This window comes from Orycteropus afer, unplaced genomic scaffold, assembly GCF_000298275.1.
Source record: "Orycteropus afer afer isolate SDZICR_OR568_19922 unplaced genomic scaffold, OryAfe1.0 scaffold00009, whole genome shotgun sequence".
NCBI classification, from domain to species: Eukaryota; Metazoa; Chordata; class Mammalia; order Tubulidentata; family Orycteropodidae; genus Orycteropus; species Orycteropus afer.
Genome location: NW_006921596.1, coordinates 7,408,358 through 7,433,176, shown reverse-complemented (window position 1 = coordinate 7,433,176; position 24,819 = coordinate 7,408,358). Strand labels below are relative to the sequence as shown.

The 24,819-nt window shown below is 38.4% G+C and overlaps 1 protein-coding gene across 1 annotated transcript in view; it reads right to left on the bottom strand.

The window, feature by feature from the left end:
- The window catches only part of PHKB (phosphorylase kinase regulatory subunit beta), a 286,088-nt gene that overhangs the window by 33,131 nt on the left and 228,138 nt on the right, over window positions 1-24,819 (bottom strand). Inside the window, exons 19-26 of the mRNA XM_007947818.1 lie at window positions 23,874-23,956; window positions 23,578-23,668; window positions 19,920-19,981; window positions 19,666-19,828; window positions 13,641-13,722; window positions 11,692-11,749; window positions 9,473-9,563; window positions 6,072-6,274 (exon numbers count right to left, since the gene is read on the bottom strand). Of these exons, the coding sequence (XP_007946009.1) occupies window positions 6,072-6,274; window positions 9,473-9,563; window positions 11,692-11,749; window positions 13,641-13,722; window positions 19,666-19,828; window positions 19,920-19,981; window positions 23,578-23,668; window positions 23,874-23,956 (833 nt within the window). The remainder of the gene's footprint in view (window positions 1-6,071; window positions 6,275-9,472; window positions 9,564-11,691; window positions 11,750-13,640; window positions 13,723-19,665; window positions 19,829-19,919; window positions 19,982-23,577; window positions 23,669-23,873; window positions 23,957-24,819) is intronic.

Here is a 24,819-nt window from a genome sequence, read left to right as displayed (position 1 = left end):
GCACTTGACTGCTAACCAGAAGCCTGGAGGTTCAAACCCACCAGCCACTCCTCGGAAGGAAGATGGGGCAATCTACTTCCGTAGTGATACTGCCTCAGAAACCAAAGGAAGGGTCGCTATGTCGGTCTGACTCGACGGTACATAACAACAACATATATATATATATTCTCAACCCAAAATTTTAAAATACCAAAAAATAAAACTTAGAAAGTTAAAATCTCCTAGAGACAATAAATACTTGATACCAATTTCACATATGTATGCTTTTCAGAGATTTTTCTATACATCCCATATGTACAGAGATGTTATTATTCTTTTATTAAAAATAAAAAAGGAATAAATATTTTCAACTTCCTTTTTTTCACTTAATTTATCTTGGAATTACAAATGTCAATATGGAGAATTTTATCCTATTCCTTGTAATGGCTACACAGTATTTTACCACACAGCTATAACATTTGAACGATTTCCTACTAGTGAACATCTGGGTTGTTCCCAGTGCTTTACTACCCCACATGATTCTGCAGTAAAGACTGCTATAAAATGCCTCTTTACATACTTGTATGAGTATTGTAAAGTCTTAGAATGAGAATTATTGAATCAAAAGATATGATAGATACTGACAAATAAGCAAACAGTTTTTTATAGGTAATTTTTTAAAAGAAAAAATGGGAATCTTAATTTTTCAGAAAGTGCTACATATTTATGTGTAAAATTAAAACAAAGAAGTCAAAACTAAGAAAGGGAACTCAATCCAACAATAAACAGGAAAAGAACGTAGTAACAAGAAAACATGGTAAAAAGAAAACACAAAATAAGATGGCAGGGGTAAGTCAAAACACCAAAGAAATGGCACACATATGAAATAAATATCCTATTAAAAGAATGTCAGAGTGGATAAAAATAAATGTGTTGTTGCTAAGTGCCATCGAGTCAGGTCCTACTCACAGCAACGCTGTACACAACACAATGAAACACTATCTGTTCCTGCTCCTTCCTCACAGTCATTGCTGTTTGAGCACAACGCTGTAGCCACTGTCAATCCATTTCATTGAGGGTCTTCCTCTTTTTCACTCATCCTGTACTTTACAAGCATGATGCTTTTCTCTATGTCTTTCTCCTCCAATAACATGTCCAAAGTACATGAGCTGAAGTTTTACTGTCTTCGCTTCTAAGGAGCATTCGGACTGTAGTTCTTCCCAAATATGTTCATTCCTCTGGCAGTCCATGGTATATTTGATATTCTTTGACAAGACTGTAATTGAAAAGCATCAGTTTTTCTTCAGTCTTCCTTATTCATTGTCCACTTTTCACATGCACATGAGACAACTGAAAATGTTATAGATTGGGTCAGGTGCACCTTCATCCTTAAAGTGACATCTTTTTTTTTTTTTTTTTTTAACACTTTAAAGATATCTTTTGCAGCAGATTTGCTCAATGGAATATGCCATTTGACTTTTTGACTATTGCTTCCATGGGTGTTGATTGAGGATCCAAGTAAAATGAAATCTCTGACAACTGCGATCCTTTCTGCTTACCATGGTGTTGCTGATTGGTTCAGTTGTGAAGATTTTTCTTTACTTTATGTTGAGGTATAATCCATACTGAAGGTTGTAGGCTTTGATCTTCATTAATAAGTGCTTCAAGTCCTCTTAACTTTCAGCATTTGATTATTTGCTCAGCACATAGATTGACTAAGTATGGTGAAAGTATACAACGCTGATGCACACTTTTCTTGGTTTTAAACTACACACTACCACCTCACTCTGTTTGCATAACTTACAGGTTTCATATGAGCACAATTAAGTGTTCTGGAATTCCCATTCTTCATAATGTTACCCATAATTTATTATCATCCACACAGTCAAATGCCTTTGCATAGTTAATAAAATACAGTTGAACAGGTACACAGCTTTCTGGTATTCTCTGCTTTCAGCCAAGATCCATCCATGAGCAATGATATTCCTCATTCTACATTCTCTTCTGAATCCAGCTTGAATTTCTGGCATTTTCCTGTCGATGTATTGCTGTAACTGTTTTTGAATTACCTTTAGCATAATTTTACTTTGTGGGATATTAATGATATTGTTTGATCACTTCCACATTCCACTGAATCATCTTTCTTTGCAATGGGCACATATATAGATCTCTTCTAGTCGATTGGCCAAGTAGCTGTTTTCCAAATTTCTTGGCATAGATAAGTGAGTGCTTTCAGCATTGCATCCATTTGTTTAAACATTTCAATTGGTATTCTGCCAATATCAAAGCCATGCTTCTCGCCAATGCCTTAACTTCAGCTTAGACTTCTTCCTTCAATACCATTAGTTCTTGATCATATACTTCCTCCTGAAATTGTTGAACACTGACCAATTCTTGGTGCAGTGACTCTGTATTCATTCCATCTTCTTTTGATGCTTTCTGTGTCATTTAGTATTTTGTCCACAGAAACCTTCAATATTGCAACTGAAGGTGTGAATTTTTTCTTCAGTTCTCTCAGCTTGAGGAAGGCTGAGCAAGTTCTTCCCTTTTGGTTTTCTAAGTCCAGTTCTTTGCACATTTCATTATAATACTTTATCTTATTAACCCACTCTTTGAAATCTTTTCAGTCCTTTTATTTCATTTCTTCCATTCACTTTAGCTATGCTATGTTCAAGAACAAGTTTCAGAATCTGTTCTGACATCAATTTTGGTCTTTTCTTTTGTCTTCTTAATGATCTTTTGCTCTTCATGTATGATGTCCTTGATGTCATGTGAAGAGTCGTCTAGTCTTTGGTCTTTAGTGTTCAAAGTGTCAAATCTATTCTTGAGATGGTCTCTAAATTCAGGTGGGATATACTCAAGGTTGTCTCAGGCTCTCATGGACTTGTTTTAATTTTCTTCAATTTCTACTTTAATTTACATATAAGTAATTTATGGTCTGTTTCACAGTCTGCCCCAGGCCTTGTTCTTACTGATGATATCGAGCTTCTCCATTGTCTGTTTTCACAGATGTGTATGTTTATGTTGCTGAAAAAAGATATTTGCAATGAGTCATTGGTCTTGCAGAATTCTATCATGTGATCCTTGGTCGTTTCTCTCACCAAGGCCATATTTTCCAACTATTGATCTTTCTTTGTTTCTGACTTTCACATTCCAATCAACAGTAATTAATCTTGATTGTATGTTTTATCATTTTCAGGCTGCAGAAGTTGTTAAAAATTTTCATTTTCTTCACCTTTGGCATTAGTGGTTGGTGCATAAATTTAAATAATAGTTGTATCAATTGGTCTTTCTTGCAGCTATATAGATATAATTCTATCACAGACAGCATTGTACTTCAGGATAGACATTGAAATGTTCTTTTTGATGATGAATGTAACACCATTCCTTTTCAAGCTGTCATTTTTGGCATAGTAGATCATATGGTTGTCTAATTCAAATGATCAATACCAGTCTTTTCAATTCACTAATGCCTAGTATATTGATCTTTATGTATTATTTTCCATTTTTGATGACTTTCAATTTTCCTGCATTCATACTTCATACATTCCACATTCTGATTATTAATAGATGTTTGCAGCTGTTTTCTTCTTATTTTGAGTCATGTCGCATCAGCAAATGAAAGTCTCAAAAGCTTTATTCCATCCACATCATTAAGGTCAAGTCCACTCTGAGAGGCAACTCTTCCCCAGTCATATTCTGAGTGCCTTCCAACCTAAGAGGAAGCTCTGGTGGCACAGTGACTAAGGCACTTGACTGCTAACCAGAAGGCTAGTGGTTCAAAGCCACCAGCCACCCCTTGAAAGGAAGATTGGGCAATCTACTTCCATAGAGATACCACCTTGGAAACCCAAGGAGGGTTTGCTATGAGCTCAATTGACTCGACGGCAGTGAGTTTGGTTTTTTTTGGTTTTCCATTGTAAGGGGCTCATCTTTCAGCATTATATCAGGCAGTGTTCCACTGCTATTCACAAGGTTTTCATTGGCCAATTTTTTCAGAAGTAGATTGTCACATCTTCCTTCCAGGCTGCCTTAGTCTGGAAGCTGTGTTGAAACCTGTCCACCTTGGATGACCCTGCTGTTATTTGAAATATTGGTGGTGTACCATCCAGCCTCACAGCAACATGCAAGTCACCACAGTATGGCAAACTGACGTGGAAAATAAATACAGCAAATACAAAATGAAAAATGGAACAATGAATGTAAAGGCATGAAAGGATGTATACCCACTGCCATCAAGTTGATTCCAACTCATGGTGACCCCTACAGGGTTTCCAAGATTGTGAATCTTTATGGAAGCAGACTACCTCATTTTTCTCCCACAGAGCAGCTGGTGAGTTCAAACCATGGAACTTTTCGTTAGCAGCCAAATGCTTTACCCACTCCATCACCAGAAGAGATTGTATACTAAGCTAATAATGACACAAAAAAGCAAGTGTGACAAAAATATTAGACAAAGGGTAAATATTATTTATGCATGATAATGGTATGGTCATATTTTTAAATAATAATGTCTTAGAGATACACACTAAAATATTTACAGATTAGATGGAGCTCTGGTAGCATAGTGCCTAAGGCACTTGACTGCTAACCAGAAGGCTGGCGGTTCAAACCCACCAGCCACTGCTCGGAAGGAAGGTTGGGCAATCCTACTTCCGTAGTGATACTGCCTCGGAAACCCAAGGAGGGGTCGCTATGAATCGGGGGCGACTCGACGGCAAACAACAACAACAACAAAAAGATGATATGATGGATTTACCTTAAAATAATGTTGGGGGAGATATAGGGGTGGGTTGTAGGTTGGGTTATGGGTGAAATATGATCAGTCATATGATGATATTGTTGAAGTTGGGTGACTGTATGGGTACATGGGGCTTTATTTTACTATTTTCCATAACTGTATTGATGTTTCACATTTTCCAAAAACAGTTAAAAAAAATTAAGGTGAAAAACAATAAATGACAAAAAAGGATGATATATTGATAAAAGTCATGAAACCACAAGGATAAAAGCAAAGTTTCAAAATATATATCAAAATCGATAAAAATGCAAGAAGCAATAACAAATCCATAATTATAATGAGAAACTTTTAAGACTTTTTTATCAGTCATCAAGAATCAAGTAGAACAGAAATAGTAAAGATATTAAAAGTACTTACACAGTTAGTAAGCTATACATACACTTATTCACAAGGACATACATACACATATATTTGTAACCAACAGAGAAGATATATTCTTTTTAAATGCTTGAGAAACCCCTCCAAATACTGGCCACATGTTAGGATACTCTATGTGTTCAGGAACTGTTTGACTCCTTTACAATGAGAACACATTCACACGCTACTTGTGCAACAAGAGATTTTATAAAAAGGAACAGAAGAACCATTTATCCTTTATTAGGTTGTGGTAGGGATTTTAAACATATTATCCCATTTCATTTTCACATAAAACAAGAAGGCTGGTACTAAAGTGAGGCTAGAGAGGTTCATTAACTCACCCACGGTCACCCAGACAATAAATGACAGTCAGTACTGGAACTCAGTTCTGTGCGATGCCAGGCCTTGGTTAAGTGTCCCTACACCATGCTGCCTCACAAAATCTTGGTTAAGATCACCAGAGTATTACTTTCAATTTCTTCTCCAAACAGAACACTTCTCATTTTAACAATTAAAAAACAGAGTTTGGTAGAAAACCGATGCAGAATATTCTCAAATGGACCATATTCTGATTAGGGTGTGTCCTTCTGACACTCCAGTTTTATGGACAGTCATTGTTCTCTTATGGATTATCCACTTTTAATTTACAAAAATTTTTACAAGTATTACTCTTTCATATGACACAGCTGCTTAAATCCCAGGAGTTTGATTTGACCATCGGACAGAATTACTTCACAATATGTAGTCTGGGAATTAAGCAAAGACGAAGATTCTTTAAGGCTACCACCAGACGTTGCCTCTGTGGGCTTAGGGGAGAGATGTGCTCTCTAAACACTCACCTGATCTGGGGCAGCATGTTGCCCAAGAGTGACCAAGCCTGTTAGAGAACAACTTGACCAATTCTCTTTATGCAAACGAGGAGCTCTTTACTCACCCAATTCGTATTTTCAGCATGCCACTGAATAACTCGGGGTTATTAGAGATGATCCAGCCAATATGGATGACCAGCTCTTGCTGCACGACGGCTTCCCTCTCATCGTGGGTGTTACACTTATAATAAATAATGTTCTTAATCACTCTTGGAGACAAAGGATTAGAGATAACCTCTTCTTCATGTCCAAAGGCACCCAGAGTTACCTATAAGTGGCAGAATTTTATTGTAAAAATCTCCTAGCTACTGAAAAATAAAAGAAAAAAAAATTCAAGGCTCAGGATGACTGGCAGGCTTAAATTACTCTACACAGCTAGGGAATTAGGTAGAATAACTGTTCCTGCTTTTTATTAAAATGGCTTTCAAAGCGTGACTCCCACTGGAGTTCATGATGGTTCATAGTCTAGTCCAAAAATTAAGGGCAGGTGAGGATCCCAGTTAGGCAAGTGGAGGTTAGTGGATAAAAGTAGGGAAGGAATATAGATAACTATTACGATAAAATTATTCTGAATGACTTTAGGACTAGAAACTCACCAGAGAAACCAAAATACAGAGTAGTTTTACTTTACTGTCCACAATTACTACCCAATTTAGTATTTGAGAGATACATTTTTCCTTTCTTGTATAGTTTCACCAATGAAACTTTTCATTCTTTTAACCTTTTCAAAGGCAGATGCTAGGTCATATGCTAGTTGTGCAGCTCCTGCTTTCCTTGCTACAGTGCTTGGTACAATGCTTGGCATAGTGCTTGGCATCTCCAAACCAGTGCTGTCAATTCCGACTCTTAGCAACCCTACAGGACAGAGTAGAACTGCCCCAGAGGGTTTTCAAGGGCGGAAATATTTACGGAAGCAGATGGCCAGGTCTTTTCTCTCGTGGAGCAGCCGGTGAGTTCTAACCACCGACTTTTTGGTGAGTAACCGAGTACTTTAACCCTGTGCCACCAGGGCTCCTCTTGCTAGGCAGGTAGTGAGTGCTCACATATTTGCTGCTGTAGCTGTCACTGTGGAAGAGGATAAATGAAGCTGCCCACAGGCCCGGGAAAGGAGAAAGTAAGAGGCAATGGCAAAGGAAGCGCAGTGTGTGGAGGCTGGCAGGAGGAATCCTGGGCTCTCGCTCCCGTACCCTGGCCTCCCAGAGGAGTCTGCAGCACCGTCCCCTCTCTCCATCTCTCTTCTATATACCGGGCAGTGTTATACGAGGAAAGAAAAAGACTAGCAAAACTAAGGGCACTTGTGTTTTCAGAGATGAGCAGCAAACGGGGTCTTTCCCCCTCAGTTGTGTGATTTGCAAAGAGAAAACTGAGAACTGCTAGGATATTACATCACAGGTGGTACCTGCGGTAGTAATCAGTTAGTCCAAGTACATTACTTTGATTAAAATGTCAGTGTGCAAAGGAGAAAACAGACAAGAAGGCACATCATTGCCTCTGGAAGCAATGCTGACTAAACCACTATTTCATTCCAGAGTGATCTGAAAGCACTTTGTAGAAACAATATTACTTCAGTTTTTAGGGTGGCATTTCATAACTGAGTTAACACAAACTTTGAATGCTGCATTCTCATTTCTTTTTAACGAAACAGAAAGATGCCGTCAGTGATTCGACTTCATGCACTTGGCCATGAAGCTGAGCTGCTGGCCTCCCAGTCTTAGCCTGCTCTGTAAGTGACTGTTTACCCAGGAGATGCGTTCTGATGGGCAATGATCCAGTCACAGCCCCGGGACATGGGAGCAGAATCATAGGATCACAGGTTGCAAGACCTCTGTAGATACCATACAGAATAAACATGACCAACTCTAACCCTGGGGCTAGGGGCCAGTGCTTAAAGATCTCCAAAACCTGGAAAATGCTCATGTATAGGTTCAAACCCACCAGCCACTCCTCGGAAGGAAGGTTGGGCAATCCTACTTCCGTAGTGATACTGCCTTGGAAACCCAAGGAGGGGTCGCTATGAGTCGGGGCCGACTCGACGGCACATAACAACAACAAACAACATAGTAGAATTAACTATATTTTCAGATATGCTACAGGGGACTAAATCCAAGGAAAAATAGCTTCCCAAAGATTGTTTCCTGTCTTTCAGAGATGGCTTGGCTCAGGGCAAAAATAAATGACAAGAAGCTGGAGGTCAGGATTCCAGTGAGAAAAAGTACCGAATAAGTTCCTTCCTGAATCTTGGCCTGTTTAGTTGACAAATGGGGATGAAGAGTCTTAGTAATATGGAGAAAACAAAGAAAATAACAGATGAAAAATGATTTGACATTTCTCAGGAGAAATTTTTATGAGTTCAATTTGTTTTTCATTATAATTAAACATTATGGAAAAAAGAGTTTATTATTCTCACATTCTAAAAGTTGGATGCATAGATGAAATAACTCCAATTTTAATGAATTAAGAACCCTGAAATATGAACCAAGGGTTGACTCCATTAAAGAGGGTTAAAGTGCTTTATATTACTAAAGCTTATTATGTTCCTAGGTTAACTATCAGAAAAATGCAATAAAGCATGGATATTCCCAAAGAAGGGAGGAAAAGTAAACAAACTTCATTCCAACAATTCCAGCCAAGTAATCAGAGCTCACGGAAAACAAAACAGAAAACGAGCAGCCACACCCCACTCTGCAGACCCACATGCACAGGTGCAATTCAACACACATGCTCCAAGTGCCTACTCCATGCCAGGCCCCTTCCTGGGCACAGTGGGACACATGCTGGACAAGACCAAGGCCCTGACCTCCAAAGGCTCACAACCTACCATTGGGTGAGATACAAAAGTGAATTGGGATCCAGTGCTGGTTGTGAAAAGTATCACAGACCTGTTAGGAAACCCCAGAGAAGAGAGGGACCACTGCTAACTGGAGATGGCTCGGTGAGGAAGAGGTGATGTAGCTGGCCCTGGTGGGTGGGGAGGAGAGCTCCACTGAAGCTGGAGAAAGAGGTGGCCGAGAGAGTGAAGGTTCTGAGGAACAGCTTTGGCACAAAGACCACGGCTCTACCTACAGACCAATGTACTTCTAAGGAGGAAAAGAATCTCATGCTGAGTGGAAGGGAAAACGTGCCCTTCACTGTTCACCTGTCTTTGCTCCACCTATCCTAAACCTGTCGGAGTACTTCAGATACTGTTATGCCATTTAGTATATCAACAACTGACCTCAAGCTAACACAGGAGTTGAGAACTCAGCTCTAAGATACAGCAGGAAAAGGGCACGGCCCATTTATTAACTATGCACCTTTAAAACTGGATTTTGCTTGAGGAAGGAACCTTTGTAGAAATGCCTGAGCCATTGTTTGCCTGGTTGTGAGAGGGCTATAACACTGAGCTTTGCCAGATTTAAAAGCAAGGCTCCTACACAGAGACCGTAGTAACTATGACCGAGTGAGAGTCTGAAAAGCAGATACTTACCTGTTTGCCCTGCACTAAAACATTAGTAATGGATGGGGCCAGGCTGTCCACTAGTTTACTTAAAAGACTTGCTGCATGGCGCACAACCGACCTGGGGGCAAAGAAGAGAGCAGGCCAGATGTTCACAAATCTAAATGATGGTCAATAGGGCCCCCGATCAGGGAGTCTCACAAATACACAAGGGTGGTCCTCACATAATCTTTTGGAGGAAATACTGAGCCCAAGACATTGGAAGAAACAGCTGAAATCTCTTAGACTGTGGACCATCGAGAATTAGGGAGAAATCTCACGCCCTAACCTCTGCCACCAGGCTGTGCCCCAAAGCATCATTTGTGCATTTGTACCGTTACTCATTTAAAAAGAAAGGGAAAGGAGCTTAGTTATTCCTTCATTTGGGAACTAGAGGGGAGGAGTTAAGTGGGTATTAGGATTTTCCATTATTAAATTCATTATTAAGTCTGTCTCTGGTGTGTATCACCATTTCTGTATTAAATTATATATATTTTTTGATGTCTAGATAACCAAATCCCTGGATTAGAGGACTTACTTAGTAATGAATTTTAGGCAATGCTGAAATGTAATACCAGCATTTTTTTTCTTGATAAAGCCAGAATGTTGGGGGAAAGAATTCACACTGTTATTTTTACATTTCTGAAAAAGTCTTTAAAACGTAGACAGAACATATTTTTTTAAGCATCGCACGTGTAATACATCAGACATTTAATTTTTTTTCCTCAAAAGTAAAAATTTATGTAGAACTTTCAGTTAGAGAAAAGAAGCTAACGATGTAGTTTAAAATTAGCTGCAATTTTCTTATATTTCAGAATATCTATAGAAGCTGACCTATAAACAACATTCACATTCCTTAATCTCAACATAGAACGAACTAGTAGACAAATGAGTCAATACTGATAAAGTTAGTGAACAAACATTTCCTCTCTATTTCTAGAGAAGCTTTCACCCACACATAAGATCAAAAGACTTATTTAACCCTTGGAATGCAAATAAGACCACACGTTTCAAGCAGCTTGAGTTTCCAAATTCTGTGCATGTTACCTGTTTCCCATGTACCAGTAAAGTAGTAATGTGTGGGGCTATAGAGGAAGAAAATTTCTGGGTAAATGCAGCCCCGTAGCGTACTGCCAACCTGGGTGTGTCAGTAGAAAGTCATAAAAAGGAAAATACAGTAAATAAATCTTCTAAGAGTTTGTCCTCTTAAATACAACAGTCAGTATTCTAAGTGTTTGCTAGTTGATCAGTTATCTAAAATACAACTATAAAACACAAAGCAAGCACTTATTTTTTGCTTATCCAAAAATAAGTCTGTAGGCCACATTTGAAACTTACTGCCTTTAAAAACATTCCTGACTTGCATGCCTTGCTGTGTTGAGAGTATTTATAGTGAGAAATTGAGAGATGTAACCATGGAATCGCTACCTTATTTCTTCTATGTAGGAAAGGTATATTCATTGAAAAGACACAGGGTTGAAACACTGTTAAGAGACTGTTCTGTCTATTGCTATTATTTTGGAGATTAGAAACCTAGGGTTCATGGATGTTAAGGGAGTTGCTTATGACATTGAGAGTTTTTTCAAAATTAGGTAACAGGAAATGTAAAGAAATTAGAGTGTTATTTTTAAAATGTTAGGTTCTGCTAATAACATTAGTTAGAATTGCTGCAAATGCAGAATACTATGTGTACAGGCATACCTACCTCACTGCAAATTCAAACTCTGGTATCTCAATTTACTTTTTCTTTTTAGATCCCTGGGAAGAGACTATCTCTGTAGAACAAGTTAGTTTTCATGAAGCAACTATAATCATTGGTGGGACTCTTTCAAAGTAACAGATGAGAGAATTGCTTTGTAAGTATATTATTTTTGCGTATGATTAAATGAACAGTTGGTCTCTTTTCATGACTTCTATGATGACAGAACAGGTTTTCTGAAGACAAATTAGAATCTAAAACATGTTGCTGGGACAGAAGAGGTGCAGGATAGGAAACAGTCATTAAGCTTATTATTCCAGCGACTGCTCTCCAGTTTCTGTCCCTATACAGGTCTCTACTGTCACTTCTCTTTTTTAAATCGTGGAAGAGCTACTATAACCTTAGAATTCAAAAGTAAAAAAATGATCCTCTTCAAGACTGGTCCATTATTTTTAGGCTGTTGAATATGACAACACAAAATAAAACATAATGAAAGGACACTAATACGAACCAAAGCTTTTTGCTGCCAGCTCTTCCATAGACTCTCTCAATGTGATCAGAAACGGTACCTAGACATCAAATAACAGAGTCTTTGTTGAAGAAAGCTTTTAATTAAATGCATGACATTTATTTCTCTTTTTTAAAAAATATCATTTTTGAATTTTCATTTTGTTCTATTAGAGATAATAATTCATCCTTTTATGTTCTGAGCTACTTGACATAGTCATTAAATAATCCAAATATATAAAGTGTGAAAGTCCCTAGCACTTGTTAATATTCAGTCGTAGTCTGATTTTGGTGAGTACTTTATATCTTGAAATTCAGTTGTTTTCTTAATTAATATGCAGTCTAAGTTTTTTAAAAAATAAAATTATAATTTATTACAGAAAATAAAAAATGAGAATACAATAAAATGATCAACAAATTGAACTAATACTGTCAACTCTGAATATACACAATTATTTGTTTGCTTAACAATACACATGTCCGAGCATGTGCATGGGCTATGGTCATTCTGACATGTACTAGAGCTCAAAAGACACCCTAGACTTCATTCTTTGGCTGCAATTTACATGTATTCTAGCTTCGTGACTGGTTTTGTCAGTAAATCAACCATGTGACATAACAAGGAAACAAAGGTAAGAATAAGATCTATGATGTTTTACCCTGAACTTATTTTTACAGCCTTATAACAAATTGAATACAATTACATTCAGATTCAAGATACTTATGATTTTCAGTAGACTATGTTTTACAAATTTAAAGCCTTTCAAATATCTAAGAACAATATGAATAGTATTCTCAAGTTTATAAAAATTGTTTTTTAAAAAATTTCAACATTTTCATTATAAACTATATAAAAAGCACTACTGAAAAGTCATTCAGAATTCTAGTGAAATGTTCTAGTGAATTCTAGAATTGAATTCTAGTGAATTCATTCAGAATTCTACTGAAATGTTTCCAGTGAAATGTTCCATTTAAAAAAATGTTTTAGCTAAAGTTCAAATTTCAATGAAGGTCTCCAATATAACTGGGATTCTGTTCATAGTTTCAAGACAGTTAAAAACACAAGAGAGTCTGCCTGAAATCTGCTTAAAGTTTTTCTGCCTTTAACCGGTTAAGAATTTTAAGACTGCTCAACTCACGTGTATAATATTTGAGGTTATCTCTTAGCTGCAATGATGCAAAAAGTAAGTAGACTTCATTTGAATAAACAAACACATTTAGTTTTGTGTTATTGATTACAATGTTATTGATTACAATGCAATTTCTAATTCTAAACAAATAAATATGCTTTTCTGAACAGAGGACTTTCCGATGAGCCAAAAGATTTCAGTAGCCAGACACTGCGTTCTTCAAGTATATACTGTATGCCTCTGTACTGTAAAATGCCAGAAGCAGACCTAGCATTCCTTACAGTACTGACTCAATATACAAGGGTGGATTTCAGGGGTAAATGCATTTCATCCTTAAGGCAGAGTGGATATGGACATGATCAGGAATGATTTATTTTTATTAACCACCTTTGGAGAAAAATCCCATTAAATATCCCAAATAACAGCTGCAGACTATTGGGAGCTAATATTTAAAGATATAACAATTCAGTATCTTTCCTGAAAAATTACAGAAAATAAAATGGGAAACAAACTGTCTATAAACAACTATGGAGCCATCAGAGGTTAACAGTCACAAGCAGAAACCAGGCTTCAACTCCACTCAGACCATCAGAGGAATAATCAAACATCACCACATGAAAGCAATTTAGGAGTTCGCACACTGAACTGGTTTATTCCACCGCAGGGGGTTATGAGCATTTTCCATTCAATAGTGGGGTGGGGGGGAAGGTGTAGTGGAGAAGTAAATAACTTGTAACATTTTAGTAGATGTTCATTATGAATTAGAATTCATTAGAAAAGAGGCCCTTTTATTTAAAATATTCTCTAAGACATGTGCTCTTACCTTCCTGTGTGATAAAGTTGGGCCCTTCTCTTTTGAGCAGTATACCCAGCAGGATGGCTTGGCTGGCCAGACAACTGCAGTCCTGAAAGTATAAATCACTATGAGTAACTGGAAAGAAACGGGTACACGAGTTACGACAGGGGGCAACTAATAACAAAAACACATGATGCAGAGAAGAAATATCCTGAAATAAAATTTGTTATATGCCATTGTGTTGGACCCGACTCATAGCAACCCTCCTTGGGTTTCCGAGGTGGTGACACTACTGAAGTAGATTGTTGTTGTTGTTGTTATGTGCCGTTGAATCGGACCCGACTCATAACGACCCCTCCTTGGGTTGCCAAGGCAGTATCACTATGGAAGTAGATTGCCCCATCTTCCTTTCGAGGAGTGGCTGGTGGGCTTGAACTGCCAGCCTTCTGGTTAGCAGTCAAGTGCCTTAGGCACTATGCTACCAGAGCTCCCTGGAAGTAGACTGCCCAACTAAAATTTAGGAAAGATAAAATGTCACTGATATACTACCAAGCAACATATGACATTATACAACTATTTAATTAGATACCTTGTAGACAGGGTAGACAAGCTGACTTACTAGGGTAGCAGGATTTAATAATCAAACATCCTAGGAAACAAGACAAACAATAGACTGAAAATGTGATACCTGTAAGTACTAATCTTTATTCTGTCACACTCTGAGTGATCTGGCTAAGTGATTTAACCATACTCTTTTTTTTTTCTTTAATTTTTATTGTGATTTGGGTGAAAGTTTACAGAGCAAATTCATTTTCCATATAGCAGTTCATACACATTATGTCTCATGACACTACCTGTAATTTCCCACAGTGTAACAGCTCTCTTCCCACTTCCTCACCATAGTTACCTCTTCCCTGTGTCCTTCCCTCCCAAGCACTCCTGCCCCTCAAGCAGTCTCCCGGTACATACACAGCCCTTCTGTTTATGCATGATTCATCTCTCCAAGAAGTGTATCTACCTGGGTAAATATTCAGCCCATATGACGGTCTTTGATTTGGCTGGAAGCCACAGGACTGAGTTCAATTCCAGACCTGAAGGGCAGCTAGGGGCCATAGTCTCAGGGGTTCTACCAGGCTCTATCAGATCAGCAAGCCTGGTTTCTTTTTTTATTTTTTAAAATAATTTTGAGTTTTGCTCCACATTGTTCTCCTACTCTATCCAGGATCTGCTACACAGATCCTCCTCTGAGTGGTTGACAGTGGTAGCCAGGTATCATCTAGTTCTTCAGGTCTCATGGTCATACAGGCTGAGGATCGTATGGTGTACCAGTCCCTTGGAGTAACTGTTTCCATGTGTCTTTAGTTTTCTTCATTTTTCTTTGCTCTGGACGAGGAGAGACCCCTCATTGCATTTAGATGGCTACTTGCAAGCTTTTAAGATCCCAGTCGCTACTCACCAAAGTAGGATATGGAATAATGTTTTTGTGTAGTCATGCTATGCCAATTGAGCTTGATGTCCCCTGGGACCATGGTCCCAAGCCCACAGGTCCAAATACTCACTCCCTCTGGGTAGCTGGCTGTACCCAAGAAGTCACCACAACCTTGTCCCTTGTCAGCTTTACTATATACCTGGGCATTCTCACAGAACAAAGAAATATGCTTGTAGTGACACTGTCTGTCAACCTTATACATGGTCATGAACATGCTCCCTCCTGACTAGATATATCTGATCATTCAACTTGTCCACTCATCTATCCACCTGTGGATCAATGTTTGCCATCACTGACAACACAGTACTGTATGTGCAAAAAGGTTCACCTTTGTTGTTTGTATCTCCCATGTACCTCTCTATGTCTTCCTCTGCCCCAATGCCTCTGTGTTGATCACACACTTTTGGTACATTGCCCTTCCCTTCACCCAAATCAATACTTGTCTCTACTTATCTAGCAGTGTTCTATCCCCTTCCCTCCCACCCTAGCTAACAAAGAAAGAAAGTTTTGTTCCGTATATAAACCTTTCCTTGACTTTTCACAATAGCAGAATAATACAATATTTGTCCTTCTGTGCTTGACTTATTTCACTCAGCATAATGTCCTCCCTTCCAAGTTCATCCATGTTATGAAGTGTTTTGCAGATTCTACGTTGTTCTTTAGGGATGCATAGTATTCCATTGTGTGTTTATACCATAGTTTGTGGGGTGGTTGTTTGTGTGTCAACTTGGCTGGGCCTGGCTGAGTGGCTGGGCAGCTAGTGGTAGTTATCCCCCATGATGAGACTGGCAATCAACTCTATGGTGGGACCTACCACAAGCATCTGAGTAGCTGCTTTAGGGATGTGGTCTGCTTCCTGTATATAAGAAACAGCTTTGAGAATGGTCTCCAGCTTATGGCGTGCTTGGACCCTGCATGTAGCCATGTTGTTGTTCAGCAGCATGCCATGCTCTGCCGACTTTGGGACTTAAATGGGTTTGAAGTAATAGCCTGCCATGCGGTTTGGTAACATTGGGACTGTGCCATTTTATTTGTCGACCTTGGGCTTGTTAGCCTCAGCAGCCAGTAGCTGCCTGAGTGAAGAGAGGCCTCTAGCTTCAGTGGGCCGGGAGCAAGAGGCAGAGCTGAAGCCCAAGGCTAAGAGGCTTTCACACAGCCCCTAGAACCTGGCACTTTGTTCAAGCCTCCCAAACTATAAGAGAATAAACTCCTATTTGATAAGGCCATTCCATTTGTGGTATATTTCCTGTCAGAGTGGTTACCTGTACTAGGTAACCAGAACAGTTTGGTTATCCATTCTTCTGTTGACGGGCATGTAGGTTGTTTCCATCTTTTGGCTATTGTAAATAGTGCTGTGATGAACATGGGTGTGCATATATCTGTTCTTGTCCTGGCTCTCACTACTTTAGGATATATACCTAGTAATGGGATTATTGGATCAAATGGTATTTATAATTCCAACTCTTTAAGCAATCGCCATACTGCTTTCCACAGTGGTTGTATCATTTTTAGACCCACCAGCAGCGTATGCGAATCCCAGTATCTCAACATCCTTGCCAGCATTTGTTATTTTCTGTCTCGTTGAACTTTGCTATTAGTGCTGGGGCCAGATGGTATCTCATTGTTGTTTTGATTTGCATCTCTCTAATGGCTAATGATTGTCACCATACCTTTCTTGACTTTACTTATTTGTAAATGGGAACACCATGTTGCTATGAAGTTGTTGTGAAGTGATGAATGAGAGGAAGAGACATGTGTAGCATACTTATTATATATTATGACATTGTGCTACGTGCATTATGCCTGTTATATTCATCCTTTTATATAGTTAAATAATATTGATCAATAATAAGGACTGATGATGTCTGGCAGGATATATATGTAACCTGTATACTCAAATTTGTGTCCAACAGGATGCCACAGTGTTTATAGTTCTACCATTAGAATTTTATTTCCTTGGATAAATACTACACTTTACTTTTACTCCCCTTGGATCAAGACTATACCCTACTCCTACCCTTCCTCTTTTAAAAGGTAAATAATCTTTGTTGTTGTTATGTGCCATCGAGTCAGACCTGACTTATAGTGACCCCTCCTTGGGGTTCTGAGGCAGTATCACTACGGAAGTATATTGCCCCATCTTGCTTCCAAGGAGTTACTGGTGGGTTTGAACTGCCAGCCCTCTGGTTAGCAGTCCAGTGCCTTAGGCACTACTAGGAGAGGTAAATACTAATTTGCTATCATATTCATATGGATGTGGTCATAAAATTGCTTTCTTCAAGAGAGACTTAAAGCAAGCATTAGACCTAAACAATGTGGCAGGTGAAAAAATCAGGGTTGGGAAAAGGAGAGAAGGGGCACTGAAAGGGAAATTTGGAGATCCCATGGCCTATTATGGATTGAATTGTGCCTTTCCAGATCCCAATACACTAGAGTCCAAACCCACGGTTTTACTGAAGATAATTAAAAAATGATTACAAGAGTATATTGACAGGGAACTTCCAGAAATTCAAGCTGGATTCAGAAGAGGATGTGGAACAAAGGATATCATTTTGATGTCAGATAGATATTGGCTGAAGGCAAAGAATACCAGGAAGATGTTTACCTGTTTTTATTGATGCAAAGGCATTTAACTGTGTGGACTGTAACCAATTATGGATAACATTGCAAAGAACGGGAATTCCAGAATACTTAATTGTGCTCATAAGGAACCTGTACATAGACCAAGAGGCTGTCATTTGAACAGAATAATGGAATATCACATGGTTTAAAGTCAGGAAGGGTGTGCATCAGGGTTGTATCCTTTCACCATATTTATTCAATATGTATGCTGAACAAATAATCTGAGAAGGTGGACTATATGAAGAACATGGCATCAGGATTGGAGGAAGACTCATTTAACAACCTATGATATGCAGATAACACAAGCATGCTTGCTGAAAATGAAGATGACTTGAAGCACTTACTAATAAAGAGAAGAGACTATAGTCTCCAGTATGGATTGCACCTCAACATAAAGAAAATAAAAAACTTCACAACTGGACCAATAAGCAACATCATGATAAATGGAGAAAAGACTGCAGTTGTTAGGGATTTCATCTTGTTTGGATCTACAAATGACACCTATGGAAGCAGCAGTCAAGAAATCAGATATCACACTGCACTGGGAAAATTTGCTGCAAAAGACTTCTTTAAGGTACTGAAGAGCAAAGATGTCACTATAAAGACTGAGGTACACCTAACCCAAGCCATGGTATTTTCAATTACCTAATATGCATGTGAAAACCAGACAATGAAAAAGGAAGACTAAAGAGTTGATGCCTTTAAATCATGATGTTGGCAAAGAATACTGAAAATACCATGGACTGCTAAAACAACAAACAAATCTATTCTGGAAGAAGTGCAGCTCGAATGTTTCCTGGAAGTGAGAAGGGCGAGACTTCATCTCACTTACATTGGTCACGTGGTCAGAAGTCCCTGGAGAAGTATATCATGGTTTATAAAGTAGAGGGTCAGAGAAAAAGGGGAAGACCCTCAGTAAGATGGATTGGCACAGCGGTTGCAATGACTCAAGTACAGCAAGGATTGTGAGGATGGTGCATGACTGGACAGTGTTTCATTCTGTTGTACATAAGGCTGCTATGAGTAGAAGTCGATTTTATGGCATCTAACAACCACCACCACCCAAGGTCCTCTTGAGCTGCCCTTTGAAATCTTCTGTTCAGCCATTATGAGTCAAAACCGACTTGATGGCACCAAACAACCACCACCCAAGGTACCTGTGAATGTGACCTTATTTGGAAATTGGGTCTTTTAAAAATGTAATTAAGTTAAGATGAGATCATATTAGATTAGGGTAGGCCCTAATCCAGTATGACTGGTGTGCATCTAAGAAGATGAGAAGAGATGGGGATACAAAGGGGAGAAGGCCATGTGATGATGTAGGCAGACATTAGAGTGATGCCAAAGATTGTTGGCAAAGCACCAGAAGCTAGGAATAGACAAGGAAGGATTCTCCCATAGAACCTTCAGAGAGAGCATGGACCTTGATTTCAGACTTAGGTAGCCTCTAAAACTGTGAGGGGAATAAATTTCTGTTGTTTTAAGCTACCTACTTCGTAGCACTTTGTTATAACAGTGCTAGGAAACTAATACGTGGCCCATAAAATACTTTCATATTCAATGACCCCATTCCTCACCCTTTTCCCCCTTAAGCATCCATGCTAATGCTAAGAATGAGAACACCTCTCATTACTGCCCCCTAAGCAGACTGGCCATCCATCTGTCTCCAGGTTAATAGGGAGTTCTGGTAGCGTAGTGCCTAAGGCACTTGATTGCTAACCAGAAGGTTGGTGGTTCAAACCCACCAGCCACTCCTCAGAAGGAAGGTTGGGCAAGCTACTTCCATAGTGATACCGCCTCAGAAACCCAAGGGGGGGCTATGAGTCGGGTCCAACTTGATGACAAATAACAACAACAACAAACGAGAGGACAAAAACACCACTGAAAGCTCCTGCTCTGCCAGTCTCACTCAGGGCCACATGGGAATTGAATCTTCCTTACGTGCAGTTTTTGAAGAATCTCATGGGTCGGTTTGTTTTTCCATTCAGTAATGGTGACATCTGGCTGCTGTTCCAGTTCAGAACCACCAGGGGTGCTGCTCTGCCTTTTGACTTTTGAATGTTTGGGAAGCTGTACTTCCTCAAAACTCTTAAATTCTGGAAGTCTGGAAATTAAAAAGAAAAAAAAAAAAAGGCTTTCAGACTTCTAATTCTATCTTAAGAAAGACAATAATTAGATAACTCAAAGGCACTCACTCTTTTGTGTCACTGATTCGTAAGAAGTCAAGTTGCTCTACTACAGCTCCAGATATTAGGGTCTGAAATGCAATAATGAAAGACTGACCATGCTTACATAAATTTAGTAAGCCATATCACAATCTGTGAACACACTTTTCTATAAGTATGTAATTCTTAAAAAAAACAGTTTACTTAAAAAACACATACAACTCTTAAGTAATTTCCTAAATGAACATTCTACAATCAGGTTTTCAACACAACCAAATCTCTTAAAGTAGAACATACACATCAGACTACAAGTTTATGAGTCATAATACATGAGAAAATAAACATGAGATGAACTGTATTTTCTTTCTGTTCTTAGAATTATAGGCATTTATTTTTAGGCTAGAATTAAAATAATTCTGAGTATTAACTGTCAAAAACATTTTAAAATATTATTTTTAAATTTAAAAAGTAACATGAAATATTTAAATTATTTTTGGGAAGAGGCAATGTGAAATTGTACCCTGGATTCCACTATTGAAATATATATATATATATATATATATATATTTCAGGGCTACCCAATGATGAGATATTGCCACGTTTTCTTTTCTCAGGTTAATGAAAGTATTGACTGTCCAGCCCAATGGTTCTCTACATTCTGGAAACCCGTATTTGGTCATTTTAGTTTCGATTAGTTTCTGATTACAGCTCGAGCAAACTAAATGAAAGCAAACTCAAACTCAATTTTTGTTTGTCAGTGGTTCATGGTGAATAGTATAAATAAATAACCCACAATGATTTTTACTATATGTGACACTACTAATTATATGATGAACTGTCAGAGAAAATCGAGAAATACACTGCATAAAAAACAAACAATGAACTATTATTTTAAAAATAAGGCAACTGTTCAATCAAAACTGGCCTCTATGTAGTATGTGCTCCATTTGCTCACTGTTTACTACAAATGTGAAGCAATATGACATAAAGCAGCATTGCACATGTTGGTTAACTACCCAGAGTTGTGCTGCTTTCTTCTCTTGCTATCGTTACATGCTGTTGAGTCAGTTCCAACTCATAGTGGCCCTATGTACAACAGAATGCAACACTGCCTAGTCCTCTGCCATCCTCACAATCCTTACTATGTCTGAGTCCATTGTTGTAGTCACTGTGTCAATCCATCTTTTTGCGAGTTGTCTTTTCTGTTGACCCTCTTCCTTACCAAGCATGATGTCCTTCTCCAGGGAGAGTTCCCTCTTGACAACATCTCCAAAGTACATGAGATGAACTCCTGCTATCCTTGCTTCTAAGCACCATTCTGGCTACACTTTTTCCAAGAGAGATTTGTTCCTTCTTCTGGCAGTCTATGGTATATTCAATATTCATTGCTAATACCATAATTCAAATTTATCAATTCTTCTGTGGGCTTCCCTGTTCACTGTCCAGCTTTCACAAGCATTTGAGGCAACTCAGACACATCTTAGCCTTCCAAGTGACATCTTTGCTATTTAACACTTTAAAAAGATCTTTTGCCAAAGATTTATAATATAATTCAATATTCAGTATAATTCAATATGTCATTTGATTTCTTGACTCCTGCTTCCATGGGCATTGATTGTGGACCCTAGTAAAATGAAATGCTTGACAATTTTAATCTTTTCTTCAGATATTATGATGTTGCTTATTGGTCCACTTGTGAGGATTTTTATTTTATGTTGAAATGTAATGCATACTGAAGAGTATAGTCTTTATCTTCATCAGTAAATGCTTGTAGTCAACTTCATTTTCAGCAAGGAAGCTTGTGTCAGATGTTTACCTGTGTTTTATTGACTATGCAAAGGCATTTGACTGTGTAGGTCATAACAAATTATGGATGACATTGCAAAGAGTAGGAATTCCAGAACACTTAATTGGGCTCACAAGAATTCTGTGCACAGACCAAGAGATAGTTGTTTGAACAGAATAAGGGAATACCACATGGTCTAAAATGAAGAAGGGTGCATTCAGGGTTGCATCCTTTCACCATACTTACTCAGTTTGTATGGTAAGCAAATAATCCAAGCAGTTGGGATATATAAAAAAGAATGTAGCATCAGGATTGGAGGAAAGACTTGTTAACGACCTAAAATATGTAGATGACACAACCTTGCTTGCTGAAAGTGAAGAAGACTTGAAGTACTTACTGATGAAGAACAAAGACTACAGGCTTCAGTATGGATTACACCTCAACATAAAGAAAACAAAAATCCTCACAACTGGACCAATAAACAATATCATGACAAATGGAGAAAAGACTGACAGTGTCAATGATTTCTTTTCATTTGGATCCACAGTCAGCAGCCACAGAAATTAGATGTTGTACTGCACTGGGCAAATCTGCTGCAAAAGACCTCTTCAAAGTGTTTAAGAGCAAAGATGTCATTTTGGAGACTAAGGTGTGCCTAACCCAAGTCGCGGTATTTTCAATTGCCTCATATGCACGTGAAAGCTGGTCAATGAATACGAAGACCAAAGAAGAATCGATGAATTTGAATTGTGGTGTTGGCGAAGAATACTGAGAATACCATGGACTGCCAGAAAAACGAACAAATCTGTCCTAGAAGAAGTACAGCTGGAAGGCTCCTCAGAAGTGAAAGTGGCCAGACTTCATCTCACCTATTTTGGTCATGTTGTCAGAAGGGACCAGTCCTTGGAGAAGGATATCATGCTTAGTGGAGGGTCAGAGAAAAAGGGGAAGACCCTCAACAAGACGGATTGACACAGTGGCTACACTGATGGGCTCAAGCACAGCAAGGATTCTGGGGATGGCCCAGGACCCGTTAGTGTTTTGTTCTGTTGTATGCAGGCTCGTTATTAGTCAGAATCAACTGTGCAGCACCTAACAACAATAACAAGGTTATGTCATCTACATATCGCAGACTGTTAATGAGTCTTCCTCCAGTCCTGATGCCAAGTTCTTCTTCACACAGTCCAACTTCTTGGATTATTTGCTCAGCATACATGTTAAAGAAGAGAAGGGTCATTTCTTGCTTGAGTGATTTAGCAGAGCTGAGCCTTGAAGTGGTGTAAGACTTCAAAGCCCAGAAGCCTTAACAGAAGGAAAGATAATCCAGGTAGAGGAAACTGTCTGAGCAGAGGCACAGAAATCTCAAAGAGCTCAGCTATAATACAATAATTAATTTGTATTAGCTAAAGTACAAAGAGTGTTTAGTAGGAGATAATCATAGTCAGAGGCCGTTATGCTAATCAAGAACCACAGAGGACTTCTGTGATTTAGGACCTGTGAAGATAATGCTGTGAAGTTTGGACTGGAACAGGGAATCTTCCCAGGTTGGATGTTTTTTGTGCAGCAGGGAAAAGAACACTCAACCAAGTGTCAGCCAACATGCCCCTGTAAGTCCAAGATTACATAGGAGGTCACTTAATCACTCTGGACCCCAGCTTCCTCAATGCAAAAATGAAGTTGGAGATTATTAAAGTCTAAAATTTTGGTTAGGAAAGCTGTGAAATTGTTTAGGCATCAGATTATAAGAACATAAACTGGAGTGGTGACAGTAAGAATAGAAGGGTAGGTACAGAATAAAACCTTCTGACAAAAACTTTAAATAGAACATGTATTATAAAGCATAGCTGCATCTTTGGATTAAGTATCCAGAAAACAGAAACACAGTAAAATTCAGAAGACTACCTGTACACGATCAACATGAACTTTGACTCCTCCAACCATTCCCTTTTTAAAGGCTGCCAGCATATCTAATATAGGGTTGAACCGGCTACCTCTAAAAAATATAAACAGATAAACAACATGTACTTGTTAACAGTGAATTGAGAAATTAATAATCTAATATTAATTAAATGTCTATTATATATGCAAAGCACTCTGCCACACACTAAGAAGAATACAAAAAAGTTTAAGACTGCTCTCAAAGGGTTCACTGTATAAATGGTGGTGAGATGTGTGCACTTACTCTTTCCCTGACCTACCTTATATTGTCCTCCCGGATGAGAACAAGGAAAAGTGGACGTCCATGCATTTTCCAGTATTGCTTAATAAACTGTAGTGCATTCTATGAAAATACAAAAACTCATATATCAAGACATATTCACAAACAAACATTGGATAAAGTAGACTACTTAGGGACAGAAATGTTCTAATGGAGGTTTAGGTACATGCCAGTTAAACTGGAAACCATTTTGATTTCAAACTTTGTTCTTAGAAACACTCACACATTTTTAAAGTTTTGTTTTGGGTAATAGGAGCTCTGGTAGCCTAGTGTCTAAGCCATCTGATTGCTAACTAGAAGGCTCATGGTTCAAACCCACCAGCCACTCCTCAGAAGGAAGACTGGGCAATCTACTTCTGTAGTGATACTGTCTTGGAAACTCAAGGAGGGGTCACTATGAGTTGGATCCAACTCGATAGCAGTAAGTTTTTTTTTTTTTTTGGCCTAATACATACAGTTTGAGAGTGAAAACAGTCCCAGAAGATTAATTTTCACTATATGTTACTGTGGGTTCATCTTAGAACACATAGAAGACATTAGACTAAATCTACACAGATCATCAGAAACATGGAAGCAATTCTTTATTTAACTAAATTTCTATCCTCATCATCATGCTTCATTATTTAACCATGTCCCAAGGAACTATTCTGAGTGATTCACATATATTAACTCATCTCATCCTCATAATTAGCCCTATTATTAATCCAATTTTACAGATTAGGAAATGGAGACACAGAGAAACTATGAAGCTTGCTAAGATCACACAGCGGTGGAGTCAAGATCTGAACAAGTCTGGTTCCAGACTTCATGACTTGATCGTGATTCTAAGCTTTTCTACTCTGCAAGTGGAACAGAAAGCGGAAGGGATTCACTGGGAGTTATGAGTTAGCTGAGGTTTTAATGGACATTCTTTTTTTTTTTTTTTT